General features: G+C 44.7%; 2 protein-coding genes across 3 annotated transcripts; one reads left to right on the plus strand and one right to left on the minus strand.

Moving 5' to 3' along the window:
* Positions 1-1,610: 1,610 nt before the first annotated feature.
* On the minus strand, positions 1,611-7,256 carry LOC142769342 (uncharacterized). Of its 2 annotated transcripts, none has more exons than XM_075872500.1 (4): positions 7,029-7,256; positions 5,370-5,950; positions 4,130-4,362; positions 1,611-2,113 (listed from the first exon to the last, which is right to left on the minus strand). In XM_075872500.1, exons 1-4 carry the CDS (start codon positions 7,117-7,119, stop codon positions 1,729-1,731), a joined length of 1,290 nt encoding a protein of 429 aa, XP_075728615.1. In that variant the 5' UTR covers positions 7,120-7,256; the 3' UTR covers positions 1,611-1,728. The 2 variants fall into 2 exon arrangements, with proteins under 2 accessions (XP_075728615.1, XP_075728620.1); XM_075872505.1 differs by having other exon boundaries at positions 5,370-6,033; positions 7,029-7,111.
* A 979-nt stretch (positions 7,257-8,235) lies between these two features.
* Positions 8,236-15,982, plus strand: LOC142769348 (uncharacterized). The gene is made up of 5 exons (XM_075872512.1): positions 8,236-8,423; positions 9,723-9,932; positions 11,377-11,628; positions 14,314-14,648; positions 15,667-15,982. Exons 1-5 carry the CDS (start codon positions 8,310-8,312, stop codon positions 15,956-15,958), a joined length of 1,203 nt encoding a protein of 400 aa, XP_075728627.1. The 5' UTR covers positions 8,236-8,309; the 3' UTR covers positions 15,959-15,982.
* Positions 15,983-20,433: the final 4,451 nt, after the last annotated feature.

Raw genomic sequence — 20,433 nt, forward strand, 5'->3', positions numbered from 1 at the left:
CCTTATGCGAATCAGCGTAGGACCCACTAAGCGTGTGGAGGCAACACGTGAACCTAGAAGCTGTTCACATTGTTTATGCCTCGGCTGTTTATTATGATTATATAGGTCGGAATGTTGTGTAATAAGTGCACTCTTGAAAAAAAAGGTTGGTATATTCACTAAGTACTAGCCCGTTACTTGTCACAGAATCCACTAACCAGCTAGTAAATGCAGCTTGTAAAAGTAACCTTAGTGAAAGGCACTACCTCGCCGGGCTCGTAACAAACACTATCCCAAATACTACCAGGCTAGTTAAAAGCACTACCTCGTTGGGTAGTTAAAACTACTACCTAGTTAGTGAGTGAATAGTGCTAACTCGAGTGGTTAGTTCATTACTAAATTGTTAGTAACTCTCGAAAATTGAGATTTACGTCTCTTTTGTTAATTGTTCGTGTGCATGGCCATATCAATATGATTCTATTACAAAAGTATGGGATAAAAAACGAATTGCAATGACCCTCGTAAATTATTGTTGGCTTTTAATTGCGTCATGTAACTATACTAGGGTATGTGTGCATCACAGCAACATACTAATAGAGAATTGACGTCATAATCACATGATCAAATCAAATTGACATATGCATGATCTTAGTGAACTTCATATGTTCATATGAACTCATATGACATCCTCATATGAGTCCATATGAGCATATGATTTTCATACTCACATGACTCTATGCTCATATGAGTGTGAGAAGTTCTGATAACTTATATGAGCGGATCACGAGAACACATGCACAAGTAAATCTGTGTTTTCAAGACTTGGACATAGCAGAATTCTACTGTAGTGGCAGTTTGAAGACTATATATACACCTGCTTATACACCTGCTTTGGGACCGCACACCGCGTACTGGTTAGCAGTCACGGAGTTTATAGAAAAATTGTGGTTTTTTACGCATCATCATGTCCCATTCTATTTACTTCTGTGTGAGTCATTACGTAGCACGAGACTTCTATTCCAAGGTAGTCAATAAAATTGTAGCTTGCCTTAACCTTGCTTATGATTTCATTATTACAGCAAAATGTACGGCGGTATCTACGACTGGTCTGGCAATGTAGGTGGCGTAATATTTGCTTAGTTAAAAACACTAATAAAGGTTCCCTAGCTAGTATCGGCTAGAATTACTAGATGTACTAGCTGGTGGCTAGTAAAAGTATGCCGCGAAGGTAGCAAAATACTCCAAAAACTAGTAAACACACGCGTTTACTAATTGATTACTCACTTTTTCTAAGAGTGTGGGCCTTCAAATTCACATATTTTGACGGCGTGTCCATTCGCAATACATTGTTATCGGGTAAGCGAAGAAAATTGTTTAGGAATAGATCTTTTAAATATTTTGTCTGGTAGAGACGCAATGAAAGGGGAACCAATGCTTCATTAATATTCGGTGTAACTTGGTACTATCTGTGTCCCTGTCTTCTCACTTGAACCACACGCTTTAGCCCGTCATTTAACGAGGCATATTTGAAAAACAGGAGCTTTTGTTTTGTTAACACGCAAAACAAGCTAAAAACATAAAAAAGGACCCTGTTTTCAGCAACTTGGAAACCCACTGAAAAGCAAAAAAAAAAAAAAAGAAAGCCCTTTGTATTTGTCACTTCTCTCAGTTCTCGACAGCAGAACTGACCGCGCTCTCAAACCAACTCTATTCTTTTCTTTTCTTTTTTCGCGCAGTAAGTTCGCACACCTAGGGCTCGGGCTTCTTGCGCTTTTTTATGGTCTCGGGGTTCCCGGAGCAAGCCTTGATGCACGCTTCCTTCGAGGCGTACTTGTTTTCGCCAACGAGACAGCGATGCGGGCGCAGACGTTCGGCATCGGCGAGAAGGCAGACCACGGTGCCGTTGGGGAAGGTGTACGCGAAGTACGGGAACTTCATCTCCGCGGGCGGGCACGTGTACTCGGCCGGCAACGTGCAGGTGTCGTCGCTCGTGCCGGGACCGAGGCAGTCGTCGCGGCACTCGCGCAGGCTTCGCGCCACGCCCCTGAGCTTGGTGGCGCAGTAGCCGTCCGGGTAAGACCACTCCACGCAGCGGTTGTTCTCGCGGTACCAGAACGAGGCCTTCAGGTCATTCCTGCAACGAGTTAGTTATCCGTCGCGGCAGTCTATATTATGGTGCTCGACAGTCAACCCGAAGGTCGCGGGACCGAATCCCGTCGGCGGCGGCTGCCTCTCGATGCAGGAAAAGTGCTAAAGGCCAGTGTACTTAGGTTCAGGTGTACGTTAAAGAACTGTAAGTGGTTAAACATTACAGAGTCCTTCACTATCGTGACTTTGAGTAGAAGCCCACGAATTGTTAACAACTGCTTCGCTTGGTGGTGCAGTAGCCGTCCGCCGATTAGCCGATCAGCGCTATTTCCTGTCCGTTTTGTCTCTTCCTGCAGTTGTCGCGCTGCTACTACGATACAACCAAGATTATTATTATAATTACTACGACAATCATACGCTATTCTTTCTCGAAGGATCTCGCAGAACGCATTCGCTATTTTAGTGTCTCCCTGCTTCACGGTGTAGATTCATTCACCCTCCCATCACTCTGCATTTTGCATGACTCCTTGTTAGCTCCGATAATAGAGCAACTGTTATGGAAAGCGTTAGTTTAGTCTAAGGGTTGACTCTTGAACAAGGACGAAACTTATATTCAAGAAGTTCGTATATAATAAGTGCTCTTTCTTGGGCGAATCGTAATAGATTTCTGTGGTAGTTTCGTGCCACAAGTTTCGTGTATGACTTTTTTTTCCTTTTCTTTTAGCGAAATAAGGTGCTAAAGATATTGAAGGTGGCTACTGCAGTGGCAGCACAGGCAACAAAACCTGCCGCTGGAAAGTTTAGAGAAATTGCAGCATATTGACGGAGTGAATGATGATGAGCGGGACGAAGCGACTGTCAGTCCGCCTGCACTCCCTCCATTCGTCCATCTATTCGTCTGTCCATGCATCCGTACGTACGTCTTTCCATTCGTCCTTCCGTGCATCCACGTACGTCCTTCCATGCATCCAAGAACGAACAGACGCACGTCCTTCCATGCGTCTGTCCGTCCGTTCATTCGTTTGTACATGCGTCCATGCGTCCGTTCGTCCGTGCGTCAAACAGAGAGAAAAACTGACAGACAATGAACGGACGCGGCCAGCAGTTGATTCACGGTTTGACGATAAAACGCTCCGAAGCTTCGCCCCACTCATCATCATTCACTCCGTGGATACTCAGTGAGGTGGTTACCACATAAGGTGACAACCGACCCACGTCTTAAGAAGCTCCACCCCTAAAAAGCGACTAACCAAGGTGCTTTGATCATGTGCGCACTTGTATGCGCCATTTTCCCACAAATGATGCTCCCTTGATCATAAACTTTCGTTTGCCATATAGCAATCTGATCCTTTATCAAGGGCACTTGTCATTTGATGTTGATATTTTTCATGCAGCCTCAATATGAACGCATGAGGGCTGTCATTGCTTATACTACCTTAAGTGCCGTGCTGCTAGGTGCATGGATGAAGGTCTAATTTTAGGCGTGGAGCACGAACGTCTGGAGGGAGCATTGCGCAATGAGAAAGAAAGAAAGAAAGAAAGAAAGAAAGAAAGAAAAAAAGAAAGAAAGAAAGAAAGAAAGAAAGAAAGAAAGAAAGAAAGAAAGAAAGAGCGAAAGAAAGGACGAAAGAAAGAACGAAAGAAAAAACGAAAGAAACAACGAAAGAAAGAACGAAAAAAAGAACGAAAGAAAGAAAGAAAGGTTTCCCGAGGCTTACCGATATTGTAGGAAATGTATACAACTGATGTGTACTGGGCTAGTGCGTCGCTGAATTGATTAAGCGACGCACTAGCTGTATACCGTACGTACAGTATAAGGGACAAATATGCGGAAAGGTGTGCGTTCCACGTACGGCAGATCCCCGTGGTCAACATGCACGTCCAGAAATATCTTTTTCGCTGAACTATTAGCCAATAAAACTGATTAGGAATGATCCATTTTGGTTTTCCTCTGATTCTCCTGGTCAACTTGTATTATCATGCACAAAAAGAAATGTGCGAAACAGTGTTGGTGTACCAACGCCATTCAATACATTTAATGGTGATGAATATAATTAAATACCTGTTGCATTTAGTGAAGACAGGCTGCTGCTGACACCTAGAAAACGGCTTGGGATTCTTGATGCAGGCGTTCGTGCAGCCTTTCAGTGAGCTGAAGCGGTTCGGGCTGTGGTTGCACACGAAAACCTGCTCACGGTAAGTGGACTCGCAGTAGTCACGCTCGTACTGGTAGAAGTAGGACTTCTCCGATTTCGGACAGTACGTCTGTTGGGGCTCCCCGCAAGGGGCGTTTTTCTGCAAAGACAATTAGGGAATCATAGGTACGACGCCAACCAACAGGCGACCATTAAAAACTAGTACAGTTCCCACACACACTCTGCCTGAATCGAAACTGTCATACCACGCTCATGCTAACTCTTCATCGCCTGCGGCACGATTTGCCCCATCGTATATGCCCGTCCGGACAATCACCAAGCCAGGACCGTACTTTCGATTTTCCTTGCATAGTTACGACTTTACATACACGCACACATACAAATGCGCGCACAGACATACACAAAGTATGGTTTAACCCCCAACACACACAACCACAAAAAAAAATCCTGGGTATGCCATTGCCAAGGTACGGAAATCCCTAGCATATGATTTATGAAATCCAAACAGCCACAGAGAGTCTCCTCTACTTCACGCTATCGTCGTGTTCATTACCGTTTTCTAGTGCGTCGTTTCTAGGATAAGCTCCCTTTATTCGACCAGTGGCCGATTCAACGCTGCCAGTAAATGCTATAAATACAAGGAAGGTGATAGAAGGCTTCACTTTAATATGCAAATTATGCATCTTACGATGTGTAATTGTTTCAGTGAGGTTATACCATGCAATTGCTGCTTTAATATGCAACTTCTTTGAGGGCAGAGCAGGCCACAAGCACCTTTGTACGGTCAGTATGTATGGGGCTGCGTATACAAGACAATTTGTAATGTGCGCATTGTCTTATCGGGTGAGGTAGCTAGAAGTGGAGTAGAGTTGCTATGGCCAGAATGCCCGGAACGGTTCGCCCAGAAGCTTGGCTATAAACGGGCGGTTCACCTTAGGATGCTAGAGGTGGATCATCTTAGCGGTGATATTACATATATAGAGCTCAATTATCTCGAATCGGCCTATTAGGGTGATAGCAGGCTTCCAAAGGACAGGGCATCGGCTGGATAGTCGGCCGGAGAGGGTGCGCCTCGGATGGAATAGGATCGTTCAAGTCTGCGCTCTTCGAACGAGGTTCGTGCTTTGGGAGAACGGATATACTCACCTGTCTGTTTTCCAAAGCACCAGTGCCCTGTTTGTCTGTCGTCACTTGATTGTCCTTCTTGGCCGACTTTGTCGGGGCTTGGTTGGATGGCTTGCGCTGCTTGCCGGAAGGAGCCTTGGCTTTAGACTTCGCCGCTGGAGCTGCAGCGGACCGAGGGGAGGAAGCCGGCTTCGGCACTTGGGGAGCATCGAGACGCAGCGAAACCTCTTTCGGCACTTCGGAATTCTCGTCAACCGACAAACCGCCGCGTGCGGCATTGCTCAGGTTCACCACAATCAGAATGATGACGGTCAAGCAGAGCGCACCGACGACGAACAGAACGAGGGAACTCAGCAGGATCGAGCTCGTCTTTCTGCCCAAGTTGTTGGGACCACTGTTCTTCTCGAAAGACACAAGTTTGGCGGTGGAGCCGTGGGCGTGCATCTCGAGACCTTCGTTGTATGAGGACGCCTGCGCCCGGTTCGAGTCGACGTGCCTCATGGCCAACGTGGCGGCTGCGGGCGGCCTTTTGTAGCAGGCGTCGTAGTACGGACGCCAGTCCTGTTCCACTTCTTCCATCATGGTGGAAGAACTCGCTCGTGCTGCGTTGGTGAAAGCCCCTCACAGTGTTAAACCGGAGATAACCGCAGCCGACCGCCCTTCACCGGTGTGGCGGATTTTTCGTCTGCGGGCACGGAGAAGTTTTTAGTCGAGTTATGTTGCTCCTAAGCACAAAAGTACTATTATTTTTTTCCAATAAAGTTTCCTGCCACAACAAAGTTTTTTTCCATCTATTCTGTTGGACGGAGTGTTCATGCAAACTCTCTGTGGCAGAGGCAGTGATGGCTGGGAGCGAATCTCTTTTTTTTTCTTCCGTTGTGACATACAGACAAAAAGTGTCGGATGTGATTCCCCGTTAATACAGCGGTCATTAGCATTTCACCAATAAGCAGCGATATGCTCAAGAAATGTTATAAAAGTTGCGAAAAATGAAAACTGACTCCCCCCTGCGCATCCATTTAGACAGCGAAGGAATGCAATAATGTCATACTGTGGCGTTCACTCCCCCTTTCTACACCACCCCCAGGAAAGACGTTATAGAACCACATGTGGCCGGAATCGACTCGAAGCCGTTCACTATACAGTACATTCAAAACCTCTTGTCCTAATCGTGGAAGTTAAAAACAAGACATCCCGTGTCCGATATTAGCTGCGGGCGACCTAATTTATTAAGAAAAAGAAAGGTGACCAGTTACCTGTCAGCTGTGCCGTATGCGAAACAGGATCAAAACACTTAATTCACGCCGTTCGGTAAAATATGCTGCGGCCGATATTGCGGAACCTCTTCAGTAAATTAGTTTGTTAACCAGGTTCACTAATAACGAGGGCATGCCGACAACCTGAACGCAAAGAATAAAACACGGGAAAAGAAACACACTATGTACTATGTCGGCAAATATTAATCTATACTAACCAGTACGAGGCAAAATACATATCTGCAGCACGGAAAATACATTGTCAAAGTTTCTACTGTCACCGATTGTGTACCGCGTTCCACGACCGATGCACAGCAAAATTTGCGGTAAGCAACGAATACGCAAACCTTCAACAGCAGTGACGCGCCTTCAGATTATCCCTGATTTCATGAAACTGCATTCGATTAGCGGTATTGTTCCTCACCTGAAAGGGTGTTCGATGCAGGGGCCCTGTCTTGTTCGAGCGAGAAGTAATAACAATGATGACAGCTATTTGAGAAGTTGAAGTTGAGCATAGATGATATATGACGAGGAATTTTTTTTAGTGAGCATATTTTACGCGTGTTGCCCCAGCGCAATTAGAAAGACAGTGACGAGGAATGTAAGGCTATAAAAAAAGCTTGCGCCGGTGAATTATGTGGTGACACTTTGACGCCTGCGTCAAAGAGCCGTACGCCACACTGAAAAGGAAAGTGACGGGAAGGGGTCACCCTAACGTGATTCTAGCGCGTGGTGGGTCATCCCGCAGAAACAAACTGAGCAGCCAAGGTACGAAGTAATAGCCTTAGATCCATCCTCGACATAATATCGGTTACTTTGCTAGATTTAAAGATCAGTAAAATTTCCTTGAACCCTTACCACCGTTACGTTTCGTAAATTTTGCAACTGATTTTGAGTGTTACTACTTTCGTATAATAATAATAATAATAATAATAATAATAATAATAATAATAATAATAATAATAATAATAATAATAATAATAATAATAATAATAATAATAATAATTTCTTCTACCAACACTCTACCGCTCATAGAATACAAAAATTTTATAATGTTAACTTTCTTCATCTTGATGTGTTTCATTGTCTACTGTCATTGTTTTTATCCCAGCTTTGCACTCTCATTAGAGTTTTGCCCAATATGCAAATTCTTCCCTTTTCCTTCTTTCACGAAGCCTTCCCCATAGTTGTGTATATTTTAATATATAGTTCACTCTCATTAAGTTACTCTCGTCTTGCCCTAATATTCTTCCAATTTTGCGATGATTTTTTTTCTGAAGACTGTCTGAAGTATATTGTATTTTTTAATTATTGCGTGCGCCAGCACAAGGGCCCTATGGTTGTGATAGGGCAAGTTAAGTTATTATTTTTATTATTTTTATTATCATATTATTATTATTATTATTATTATTATTATTATTATTATTATTATTATTATTATTATTATTATTATTATTATTATTATTATTATTATTATTATTATTATTATTATTATTATTATTATTATTATTATTATTAGCAACTGTTTAGCTGTTCGGTAACTACCACATGAAATTCCTCCCATCCTTGTTGTGGGTATTACATCTCTCGATCGAATACTCATCATCATCGTAACATTCATCCTCCTCGAGGATCGGACAGCAGGACTGCGCCGTTCTCAATCGAAGCCATCCTCAATCTCGATTCCTTCAACTTCACCTCGGCCATGGAACGTGACACGACGGCGCTGTGGCTTCCACCCGAGCGGAGGCGGCCCTTCAGGAGGGAGAGCATCTCATTTAGCGAAGAGGACTTCAGGGTGTCCACTGGCTTGGACGGGGTGCGTACCGTCGCAGTGTGTGGAAAGCATGTACGGCGTGTCAACAAGAATGCGGATCTCAAATTGCCAAAATGGATTTATCCTGGATTTAGATCTTGAAGTCCACAGTCATGCACTGAATGTCTTTCAAATGCTATCCTCAATTCATTATCTGCCAAAACAATGTCCGTCTTATTTCTCCTTCCTTCAAACTTACTATCATATACGACAGGTGAACACGTACTTGACCGCCTTGCGCAATACTATCTCAGTACAGAGATGTACAGACACAATGCAATGCGAAAGTCAACGCCTACTACAGTTATACGAGCAGCCAATGCAGAAAATTTCAGACTTCTGACCTTGCCTTATGGTATGGACGCAGCCAGAAACATTTTTTTTTTGTGTGTGTGGGGGAGTTGGAGCACACTTTATGCATGTTTGTGCACGCGTTCAAATGTGTGATTGTATATGCTCATGCAAAATGGAAATTTCCTAGGTAGGGAGAGGGGGGGGGGTCGAATAGTTTGTGGCTGCGTCAGTCACTGCTTCCTGGTGCATTTTCGAAGTTGTTTCTTTAAGATCGAAGAACTTGTGTAATTATATATAAAGCAGCTCTTGACATCAGTCGGAGTTGTTGTACAAGGTAAAGTACGCCCTGAGTTATGAAACTATTACACCCAGGGTACCACCTAGCTTATTCTGGTCACTTCTTTTTTTTTTTCGCTTTACCACGGTCGCCAACATCTTCAAGGGAAGGTGTAAGCTTTAACACGCAAATTACTTATTTCTATGACTCACAACCGGAATGACTTGCAGCCCGCACACCTTCATCAAGCGGGACATCTGGAAAGACGTAGTATTGTTAGCATCCATACACTAGGGGAAAAGATAAATAGAAATCTGGAGCTCTGGGTTACGGTGAGTCACGAAGAGACAAAAGATAGCCATGTAGAAAAGGAGGAAAGAAGGTTTAGGGGGCGGAGAGGAACAGTAAAAACATAAGTATTGAGATATTTGTCGCAAAAAACTCTGTTTCTGTCAGTCTTTATTTCGTCATGTCTGCGTGCATAGCTTCGTTACACTGCAGATTCTTATCCACTATAGCTCAACCTGGTGCAATTAATTGACCAGCTGCGCTCCATGTTCACCACAGAACTTCCTGTAGCGTTGCCATCAACTGAATCTCGTTTCTTCTTCTCCTCTTTGAAGATATATATTTAACAGCAGTAGTACTATATATCACTATCGGTCAACACAACACTCGCAGTTTTCGCATCATCACGTCGCCGTGTCCCTGTGTCCCCCGCACATTTGCAGGTTCCACGTATCATCGTGCGCATGCTGGCCAGCGTCGCGATGCTGCTGCTGTCTGCCGTGATCGTGGTGTGCATCCACATGTACGCGCGCAACGTTTCACCCGGCCAGGAGTACGTTCCCCCCATGGAGGGAGAGCCTCGCAAGCCCGACCCGCGGAATCTGGACATCACACTGGGCCCGCCGGACACCGATACTCCGGCACCTCACAAGGTGGCGCACATCAGCGACTAATCCTTATTCAGATTCCTCATGCGTAGCTCACTCTGCCGACAAACACTAGAGCAGGGGTCTCTAACTCGGGTCATCTAACGGGCAACAGTCACTAAATTTAGGGTCCCGGAGGGTCAGGATGGTGAATAATGATGGAAAAATGGGTTATAGGAGGAGTACAGGTTGAGGACAATAAATGTGAGCTATCCATTACTATTTTCAGAAAGACATTTGCATTCCCAAACTTTGCTATACGAGCCAGTTTCAAAGGGTTTCAGGTTCAACTTAAAAAAAAAAAAACATTTATTGATCTTGCGATTGACTTTCGAAAAACATATATTGATCTTCAGGTTGACTAGAATCGAATGCCAATTTTAAAACACGGAAGTTCGGCCCACGGTCATCGTTTAATACATGTAGACCAGATGGGATGCCGAATGAAAAGCATACTTGAGACCAGTCCCGTTCGTGTACTTCGTGAACATTCTAAGAAAATAAACAAAATGACGAATACAGTCATGTGGAGGCCGGGCTGCTAGCGAAAGGTCCGTGGGCGGCATGCTTGAGACCCCTGCCATATAAAGACAAAAACTACAAGACCAATGATGAGTGGTCGGGGAGGACGAACATTCTGTAATTGGCTAGTTTCTCATGATGAGCAAAGGATGGAAGAGAGATCGGTTATTTATAGCACCAAATGCTTATATTTATATACCAAATATATATATTTATATACCAAATTATTTATATACCAAAATTATTTATATACCAAAATTATTTATATACCAAAATTATTTATATACCAAATTATTTATATACCAATTATATTTATATACCAAATATTTATAGCACCCTTCGTTTACACAAATGCGGAAAAATGTTTTATGTCATCCACCAGACAAATTCTCACAATGGTGTTTCTGTTCTGATGCCTAAACAATAATTTCATATTCCCTTGTTTCGATACCCCAACACAACAATCACGGCCAAGACAGTCACGGATAATGGGTTAGTCTACTTTCATCATGGTAATGACAGAGAGGGTTGACTAATGCGGTCACGGGCCTTCAAGATACGTAGTATCGAGCCACTTCTGAGGTTTTGCAAGTGTCATAGATATACTGGCAAGATTTTTTTGTTTTTTTTTTCAGCGCTAAACATCAAAAAGAAAGAACAGAGAAGACAGAAAGAGTGCTCGTTCTGTCTGCTCTGTCCTTTCTTTCTGATGTTCACGTGCTGAAATCCTTTCTAGTATGACTACACCAACTAGACAAAGCTTCCACTCTTCTCATAGATATCTATACAATCTGCCATGCTTGTTTTATGTTGAAGGTTAGTTTTAAGGCCAGAAAGACGCCTGCGCATAATTCAGTATTGGTAGAGTTTAGTCATGGTGGGGTTCACCTTGTATGTGCATGACAAACCGTTCTGTCGTTACCTCCAGGCACACGCGGAGGCAACGGAGTTCCACACTGCTTCGGAGGCACTTAGCACTGTTGCAACGCTGACGAGTGTTAAAGCGCAAGGTGCAAGTTCAATCGGCCTGCGCCAGAATGCGACGCCAATGCTGCCGCACGCGCCAACTGCAGCACATGCAGCCGTACGGGAGCAGTCGTCACTCGGGAATACGACACCTGCAGCCAAGCACGACAAATGGAGACCACTCGCTTCCGTAGCAACTCTTCTGGGTATACCTGTAAGTATTCCACTGCCGCAATAATGGTTGCGCAAGTGTTCCCACTAGTAATTTGCAATGAACGACTTCAAACCCTCTCGTCCGCTTTGTATGAACGACATGACCCAAAAACGTAGACTTCTAGTCATGTCGGCGCGACATATTCAGTGTCTATCACAAATACGTATTAAGAACGGGAAGCGGCGTGTTTGTACGTGTTGTTTTTTGTACCCATCTAAAAAACTTCACGCGCCAAACACTGTATAAAACGAAACTCTTGTCGGTCTTCTTAGGATACAATTGCTAATACAGCCACCAAAATATAAAGAGAAGCGCGATCAACAAGAGTTGTAGTTCGCTGAGATATTTCGCTGTGAATTCCTGCAGTCTACGCTACATTATACGGTGTTTCCACATCTTCATTGCTTGTAAATTTCTGAGGAAAAAGCTTTCTCGCAAACTTATGGCGTTGCCTATTGTAAACGCTTTAGTGCCCTTCATAGCTTGTTTAATAAAACACAACGTATAAAATTTGTATTAAGCGGGTCTCTTGCGATTGTTGGTTGCCCTCTGGACCTAGCCATTGCATCTAATATTTCAAGCACATCGAGAGCAATTCCAACTACTGTTTTCGGTAATTGAACTTAAAGAGCCAAAGTTCCGTTACATTGTACAGAATACTATTTGAGTCTCAATTCATAGCGCCTTTCTTTCCACAGTAATTAGTATACATCTAGGGAGCCAACAATGCAGAAGTCAAGGGAAAGCTCGAGGCTCCTGGTGACGAAAAGTGGTTCAACAGTTAGAGTCACTTTTACAAACGTTTTGAGAAGTGAGCCTGCATGTCTTCTAAAACAATATTTTTTTTTGTCTGTCGATCTCGCTATAACTGAGCTGGGCTGTCGCTGCCTGAAAGTAGACAAGTCAATTTCTCAAAGCATGACCCAACAACGTTCCCTATTCCTTTTGCACATTTGTGTAAGCGAATTCGAGTCTGATATGTCAAGCAATACGTCATTTCATATTACCTATGTTTTCGTGATCATCTTGCGTTCAAAGATGATTTAGGAACGTGAGAACTTACTTTTCGTCACATGTAATGATTGCAAAATGCAACATTTTTAACTTTGTCGTTCTCCGTAGCTAATACAAATACTACTTTTCTACTTTTCCTTGTTTCCGATTTTCAGCAATAATTGCTAGTCCTTGTCACCTCTTCATGTGTAAATGTTGCTGACTGCCACAGCGTTCACGCAGGAAAAATTACGCTCCTAGTGTCAGTGTGTTCATGGCCCGTCAAAAATCGGCAAAATTCTGCTCGGCAAAATTTTCGAATTCATGCATGAAGCTACTCCTGCGTCAGTACAGCAACGTAAATATTTATGTTGATACCTTAGACTACAAGCTACATGACACCAAAAGTTTAGTTCGCCCCGCCATGGTGGTCTAGTGGCTAAGGTACTCGGCTGCTAACCTGCAGGTCGTGGGTTCGAATCCCGGCTGCGGCGGCTGCATTTCCGATGGAGGCGGAAATGTTGTAGGCCCGTGTGCTCAGATTTGGGTGCACGTTAAAGAACCCCAGGTGGTTGAAATTTCCGGAGCCCTCCACTACGGCGTCTCTCATAATAATATGGTGTTTTTGGGGCGTTAAACCCCACATATGTACCAAAGGTTTAGTTCCTGTGGTGCCCGGGGGACAAAGCGTTTTTTTTTTTAATTCTGGCAGGTGACAGGAGAAAAACGCGACAAGGATGCATCTATTTGCCTTAGAGAGTGTGTTATTATTTTTTGCATTAACTTACACTCATCGCATAATATATTTATTTGTTTATAAGGGTCCGTACCTGCAACAGAATATCATATAGAGCTCCCTGGGAGTAAAACAACATAAAAAAAGCACTGATTGCAGTTCAGGACATCCCTCCCTACATTTGCGCTCAATCAAGGTCTTTCCGTTTTCTCAAGAACGCTCTCAAAAGACGCATAAAAATAACGCAATCTCCAGGTCAAGTCTTTCATAAATACGCCTTGGGATTGAGTTTTAACAGCGTTTCTGCAATGCCCTTATTGAAAGAAAGCACTATAAAATCTGAATCTAGCACTATTTTAAATTCATTCTATCACAAGGCCCGGTGGACGAAGTTGAAAGCCATGAGGCGCTTGAGCAGTCCTGCATAAAAAAAGTAAGGAGAGGTGAAGATGATACATTCTAACATATCTAGTCTCCAATTGTTGAATGATCCAATCAGGTGCAAGCGTTCAACGAAAGGCAACATTAGCATAGAGAAAGGCTGGCGGTGTTTGACCATGAAGGAGTTCAGGAGCAACACAACACCGCGTTCTGTCTGGATTCGATGCGTGGAGTTGAAAGTCCGGGCTTCTTAAGACTGCGTAAGGGTCCACAGAGTGAATTTCAAGTCTTTATAGTAAAAGTAAAAAATGAAGGAATAAAAATTGTTCACACTGTGTTGTTTTGCCTCGCAGGTCGGGGCAAAATGAGACATCTGTAGCCTTTCTTTTTTAATTTATTATAAAATATTGCTTCTAACGGTGGCAACATGTAAATATTTATGTAGATCATACCTTTTACCAGAGGGAAAATTTCTGCAGTCATGTTTAATTGTAAGGAATGAAATAAAACTAAATATTTCGTTTTGTTAATTTTTTGTCGCATTTGCTCGACCCTACGTCCTGCTGATCGCACAGACCAAGGGCAACAGGGATAGTCTGGCCTGCTCCACCGTCCACAAGTCCTTCTGCGGCAACGGTAGCGGATCACCAGCAGGGCGATTCTTCTACGACCCGGAAGAGAGGTCCTGCCTCTTGGTGACGGTGCAGAAGGCCCACGTCTGCAACCGGAGCCCGAACCAGTTCGCTTCCCGACAAGAGTGCGAGACGGCCTGCGTCGTAAACCAACCGGCACCCGAGCCTCGATGCTCGGAGCGGCCACGTTTCGTCGCGTGCACGGCCGCAGACGTCCATAATCCCTGGTGGTTCCACGATGGACACGAATGCACGCCATGGTCCTTCGCAGGAGGCAGGTCAGTGCGCAATATAAGCTGGACGCCATGCCGACAATAACACCTTGAAAATGAGGAAAAGACAAACTGGCATGGTCCCGTGTGCTTTTACCCAAGACGACTGAGGATGAAAACCATCGTCATTGTTTGGTCACTTTTCTTCCCGGTTGACTGCATTGCTTGTATCCTTCTTATTCTCGACGCGATTCGACACTTGGTTGAAACTTGTGAAGCCACTGAGTGAGCAGGTGACCTGTGTAACTTTATTCTATTATAAGACCCTAATTTAAGCCAAAGAGAAGCAACAGCGCTGTTTTAGTCAATTATTGCCCATTGTCGATGCACTGGACTGTCTTTTTTATTTTTATTTATTACATACTGTAGACTCTAAGGGCCAAGAAGGTGGGCAGTTACAAGAGGACATAGTTGAAACAATAAGTGGCATAAAGCTCAACACCAAAATAGCATAATAAATAGGACCAAATTTAAAACACGGTTTTAGCCCTACTAGATTTTGCCAGTTCTCATCTTCAGTGAAAAACCATGATCTGTAATACTAAAATTTACGCCAAGTGAAACATCCGCAATGGAAAGCGACGAAGAAGTTTTAAACGTTCAATGCAGATTTCGGCAAAAAAAAAAAACGTGCATTTGGATTTAATCACGGTTAATGAAAACGGCATTGTTTTCTTTGTAATGATTATAGTACTTTAAGATACAGGGGGAAAAATATAGGGAATCAAAAATATCAGCAGAGCTATTATATACTGGTGCATAACATACAATCTTAAACAGCCAAAAGACTTTATTAATTAAACAGGGGCCGAATTCTCAAAACTTCTCTTTCTCGGTTCCATTTTTTTTTTTTCTATTGCTCAGCAGGTTTCCTTTAGGGTGACTGGCTGTAATACTCTCTTAGGAAAAGTTTTAGCGTAAGTTGCTCAGGTGAATACGGTGCTAGAAGGAACAAAACATCAAGCAAGTGACTTTATGTAAGTCTGTTTCTTACGCATTGGCGTTGTAAACATTGCGATGGCAGATGCCCCGCGGCCTCGGCTCCCGTGTTCAGCGCCGCCGTCGAGTGCAAGGCGCAGTGCAGCAGTCCCCAGGAGCTCCGTGAGCGGGGCTGCCTGTTTCCCGAGTCGCAGACGTGCGAGCCCAGCCAGCTACGGCGGCCGTTCTTCGCCGTTCCCAAGGGCGCTCGGTTCGAATGTCACGAGGTGGAGCCGGAGCTTCTCGTTCGACACCGTTGCTTGCTCGGCCCCAATAGTTTTGCCAGCTGGGAAGAGTGCGACGAGACATGCCATGTGGGCAAGCAGAATAGTTATTGAGAGATTCTGAAGGTACTTCCACGATGGACAGGGAAAAGGAGCCAAATTAAAATAATTACGGTTCTTCTGCAGCTTCAGATATTTTTACAGAAAATGTACTTCCTCCAATCGTTGTGGCCCTTCACCGACCCCAGCTCTGTGGGTGATGCAGCCACCGGCCATGTTGTAGGTAACCTTTTTTATGTAGCACCACTAACGGCAGCGGCGATGGTATTGTAGTAATCACAAGTGCAAAATTTATTTTCATTTGTTTGTTTAGACACCTCAAGCACTCCGTCATATAAGGGAAGAGAAGTCTTCGCATTTAGAGTGAACTTAATCGGACCACGTGAATACGCCCTTGCCGAAGAACAACGCCCTTAGTGACGTTGCCGATGGGATGAAATATCACAATCGAAGCCAAGTTAAGGAAAGAATAAAATGACTCAAACCAGAATCAAACCCCAGTAATCTGCTAGAAGGCCACACCAGTGCGTGTAAGTGCTACGACAAAAAGAAGCGAAAAAAAAAACTACTAGGCCGGCGCGGAACACGCAACCACGTGCGCGCAGACATTCACAATAAAAGCTGGAATAACAGCCTTTAGGAGCATTTTTAAACACTATTTGGGTAACTGCTACAAATACACTTGCAGGAAACCCACTATACTATAAATCATAATTTTTGTGCAGGCTTTCACTACGCCATACTTCGTCGTTCCTCGCTGAAGCGTGATACCCGCCACACACTTGCCCTGACTTTTCCGAAATTGTTTGAAGCTGCAGGGGCAGATGACGACGAAGAATTATGCCTATAGTGCTGTCATAATTGGTTGGTCTATTTGACGAACCCCTCGCGACGCAATTCGCAGTATGTGACGCAAGGCTGTTCCTTTGCTGTATGTACTAAACTTTTTACTACACACTTTAGTGTAATTTCTTTCCCGACGTGAAGCCTGCCTAGGGCCAGTTTTCCACGGAGTTCCAAGCAGCGGCGCAGCTCAGTCAGTGGTAGAATACTGGGCTGGCACGTAAGGCAAGTGAGTTCTAATCCCATTATTTGCTTGATGTGTTTTTCTTTACTTAGACTTTTTCTCGCTTTGGCTGATAGTGCTCACGGACACCGGTGGTGGTGGCGGACAACTACGGCACCCGCGACCCTTATTGTGACCCCCCCCTCCCTTTAACAGCTTTCGCTGTAAAACGTATAACGAAAAACACGAAAGTCAGAGCGGGATTTGAACCCGGGTTTTTTTGCGTACTAGCCCAGTGTTCTACCACTGAGTCACGCCTGGGCTTCGAAGCAACTTTGCAAACTAACCGTTGCAAACACCGTTGCAAACATGCAAATTGCGTGCCGAGTGGGTCGTTGAATGCTCCAACTCGTTACTAAAGCGATAGGCAAAAATATTTATCGTCGTCAGCCACGGCGTAAGAAAACTGCACCAGATTCCTTGCAAGTGTGTAGCGGATACCACGCTTCGCCGAAGAATGACGAAGGATAGCATAGTGAATGCCAGCCTACTACACAAAAATTATGATTATTTATGGCTTAGTGGGTACTCCGCAAGTGAGATTATAGCATTTGCCCAAAAAGTGTTTAGAAAGGCTCTGAAAGGCCACTCTTCCAGCTTTCGTTGTGTCTGTACTGCGCATTGCGCGCAGGCCTGGCATTTCTTTTTTAACTCCTTGAGTAACTACTAAGCACACTTGCAGGGTACCACTACTCCATAAATCATAATTTTTGTGTAGTAAGAAGGCGTTCACTTTGCGATTCTTCGTCATTCACCGGAAAAGTGTGGTACCCGCTACACACTTGCGAGGAGTTTGTGAAATTTTTCGGGGCTGTGGCTGACGACGATGAAGACCTTTGTCCGAAGCTTTTTTTGGATCATTCGACAACCCACACGTTACGCAATTCAGTTTGTGTGACGCTTGGTTTCTCTTTTGCTGTTCTAAAACGCTTTATTACTCCTATTAACGCGATTCCTTTCCAGACGTCAAGCCTGCCCAAGGCCAGTTTGCAGCGTGGTTTCAAGCTCCGGCGTGGCTCTGGTAGAATGCTGGGAGGGCACGCATGCAGGGGACCCGAGTTCGTATCCCTCTGTGTGCTTGGTATTACTTAATGACTTAGTTCTCTTTTTTACGGTGAAAGCTGTTATAAGATCACAACGATCGCGTGTGGTGCCGTAGTTGTCCGCCGCCGGTGTCTGGCCCCACTATCGCGCGAAATAAAAAAAAAAAACACTCATGGTGTCATCCAGTGGCAGATTGGGAGCACTTACGGTAATATTTTCATCTCCTCTACTCCATTGGCGGATTGAGAGTGCTCCCTGTATGTTCCATTGGCAAATCTGGAGCAGCTCCGTCACGAGATCCACTCCACGGAGCAACTTTTTAGGGGCGAAGCTCCTTTAAGCGGCACCCGTTCGTCCCTCGTCGTAGTCGTAGTGCGTAACCAGTCTTTCGCTTTGACCTGCAAGGTGGTGTTGGTGGGAGATTTCTCCTGTGCGTTGTTGAACAATAAAAAATTCGCAGCGTGCGCGTTAACTAAAAGCCTGATTCTCCTGTCTCTCATTCCCCATTAGCAGCCATCGGCATTTACAATGAGCACTATCTGACAGGAAAAGGTTGCTACGTTATACTCGCTGGGCGTAACCTCCTTGATTTTAGAAAGGTTTAGCGAGCGTTGGGCCACAGTGCCGTGAATACAGTGAACTAGTATATACCATGAACTCGAGGTGGTTAAAGGTGGGAAGTAGACCCGAAGCGCAAGCTGTAAGAAAGTGTGCATGTGCCACCTCTCATTTAGTCCTTGGAATGTCCACTGGTTGGCGGTGCTTCTATATGGGGAATATATAATGAAAAGATGCGCGATCGTGGTACTTGGAGTGCTGAATAGTTGGACGAACAGACGCACAGACAGATGCATGGATGGACGCATGAACGGACGCAGGGGTGGATGCATGGATGAACGCAAGGGCGGACGCATGGACAGGCACACGCACGGACGGGCGGATGGACGCATGGACGGTCACATAGACGGACGCATGGACAGACGGAAGCAAGAATGAATGGACGGACGAATGCTTCGCCCCACTCTTCATCAATTCACTCCGTGGATATGCTGCCATTTTTTTCTACTCCGCAAAAATAGGCGGATTCAACCGGAAGTCAGTCGCAAGCGCGCCGTGCCTTGAAGCAGTTCCAACTTAAGGTGGGGTGAGAGGGGGAGGGGGGAGGTGACGGACGCCGGTCGCGTCGGTTGCGCCATTGAGTTTCCTAAAATTACCTAGAGGGCACTCTGGCGCTGCGATCGTTCAGCGACCATGGGAATGATGGGTAGTAGACACATTTGCCTAGTCTTCGTAGTTGCGTGCAGCGAATCGTACTTGCGGCTTCGTTTATTGCTGGTTACGGTTTAGTTTTAAAGAAAAAAAACAAAACCTTTTGAACTTCGTGACCTGGTTTGAAAAGATAAGCTTTCAAAAAATAAGGTGGTGAAGCACAATCACTGAACATTTGCTGAATTTTTTTTTTCGAGAGAAAACAGCTCCAAGCCACACGAACACAAACGAAGCCAGAAGCAGGCCAGAAGTACGAAGATTAGACAAATGTGTGTACTACCCATCATTCCCATGCTCGCTGAAGCGCCGTGCGTTGCAGCTCCCGTAGACACTAGCGCCAGAGTTCCCTCTAGTGTATATGAAGAAACTCTATGGGTTGCGCCTCGCGTCGGAGCTCACGTTTTGCTAGCGTAGCGTCGCTGTGCCCAGCGTGCCAACTCATGCGAGAAGAGAGACGTGCGCATCACCTTCCATTCTGACCCTGTCAATTGCTCCAGTGGGAGCGTGTGCGTTCCATTTGTAGATTTCCGTCAGTTTGCCGCCAGATTGAAGTGCTCTGGCACAGAGTTCGTCGGCCACTGCGTATACGCCAACGGATGACACCATTAGTAAATAAAAGCACCAAGGACATATTGACTGTCGCGCATACCCCCTTTAGGCATAATTCTTCATCGTCATCAGTCACTGCATCAAAAATATCAACAAATTTTTTTGCAAGTTGGTAGCGGATACCACACTTCTCCGAAGAATGACAAAGGATGCCTTAGTGAATGCCAGCCTACTAAACAAATATTATGATTATTCAAAGTGTAGTGGGTATCCAGAACTTGAGCTTGTAGCAGTTACCCAATGAGTGTTCAGAAAAGGCTCCGAAAGGTCGCTCTTCCAGCTTTCGCTGCAACTCTGCGGCGCGTTTCGTGCAGGCCTGGCATTTTTTTTATTATTATTTCATGCGATAGTGGTTACGGACACCAGCAGCGGACAACTACGACGCACGCGACCCTCGTGATCTCGTAATCAGTTTTGCTGTAAAATAACGTATGCAAACTTCTTCTCGGGAGACGCCAATAGCGTTTGTAGATTTGGCTATCAGCTTGTAAAACAATGTAATGAATATTACTTATGTGTACCTACGATTCCACAAACTATA

The sequence above is a fragment of the Rhipicephalus microplus genome, chromosome 1, assembly GCF_043290135.1.
Source record: "Rhipicephalus microplus isolate Deutch F79 chromosome 1, USDA_Rmic, whole genome shotgun sequence".
NCBI lineage: Eukaryota > Metazoa > Arthropoda > Arachnida > Ixodida > Ixodidae > Rhipicephalus > Rhipicephalus microplus.

Excerpts from the sequence above, each read along its gene's own strand:
- LOC142769348 (XM_075872512.1), top strand. The coding sequence starts at position 8,310 with ATGGAACGTGACACGACGGCGCTGTGGCTTCCACCCGAGCGGAGGCGG. Across the intron at positions 8,424-9,722 it reads TGTCCACTGGCTTGGACGGG|GTTCCACGTATCATCGTGCG; the intron begins GTGCGTACCGTC and ends GCACATTTGCAG. Across the intron at positions 9,933-11,376 it reads ATACTCCGGCACCTCACAAG|GCACACGCGGAGGCAACGGA; the intron begins GTGGCGCACATC and ends CGTTACCTCCAG.
- LOC142769342 (XM_075872500.1), bottom strand. The coding sequence starts at position 7,119 with ATGCTCAACTTCAACTTCTCAAATAGCTGTCATCATTGTTATTACTTC. Across the intron at positions 5,951-7,028 it reads TGCATCGAACACCCTTTCAG|CACGAGCGAGTTCTTCCACC; the intron begins GTGAGGAACAAT and ends TCACCAACGCAG. Across the intron at positions 4,363-5,369 it reads GTGCTTTGGAAAACAGACAG|AAAAACGCCCCTTGCGGGGA; the intron begins GTGAGTATATCC and ends TTGTCTTTGCAG.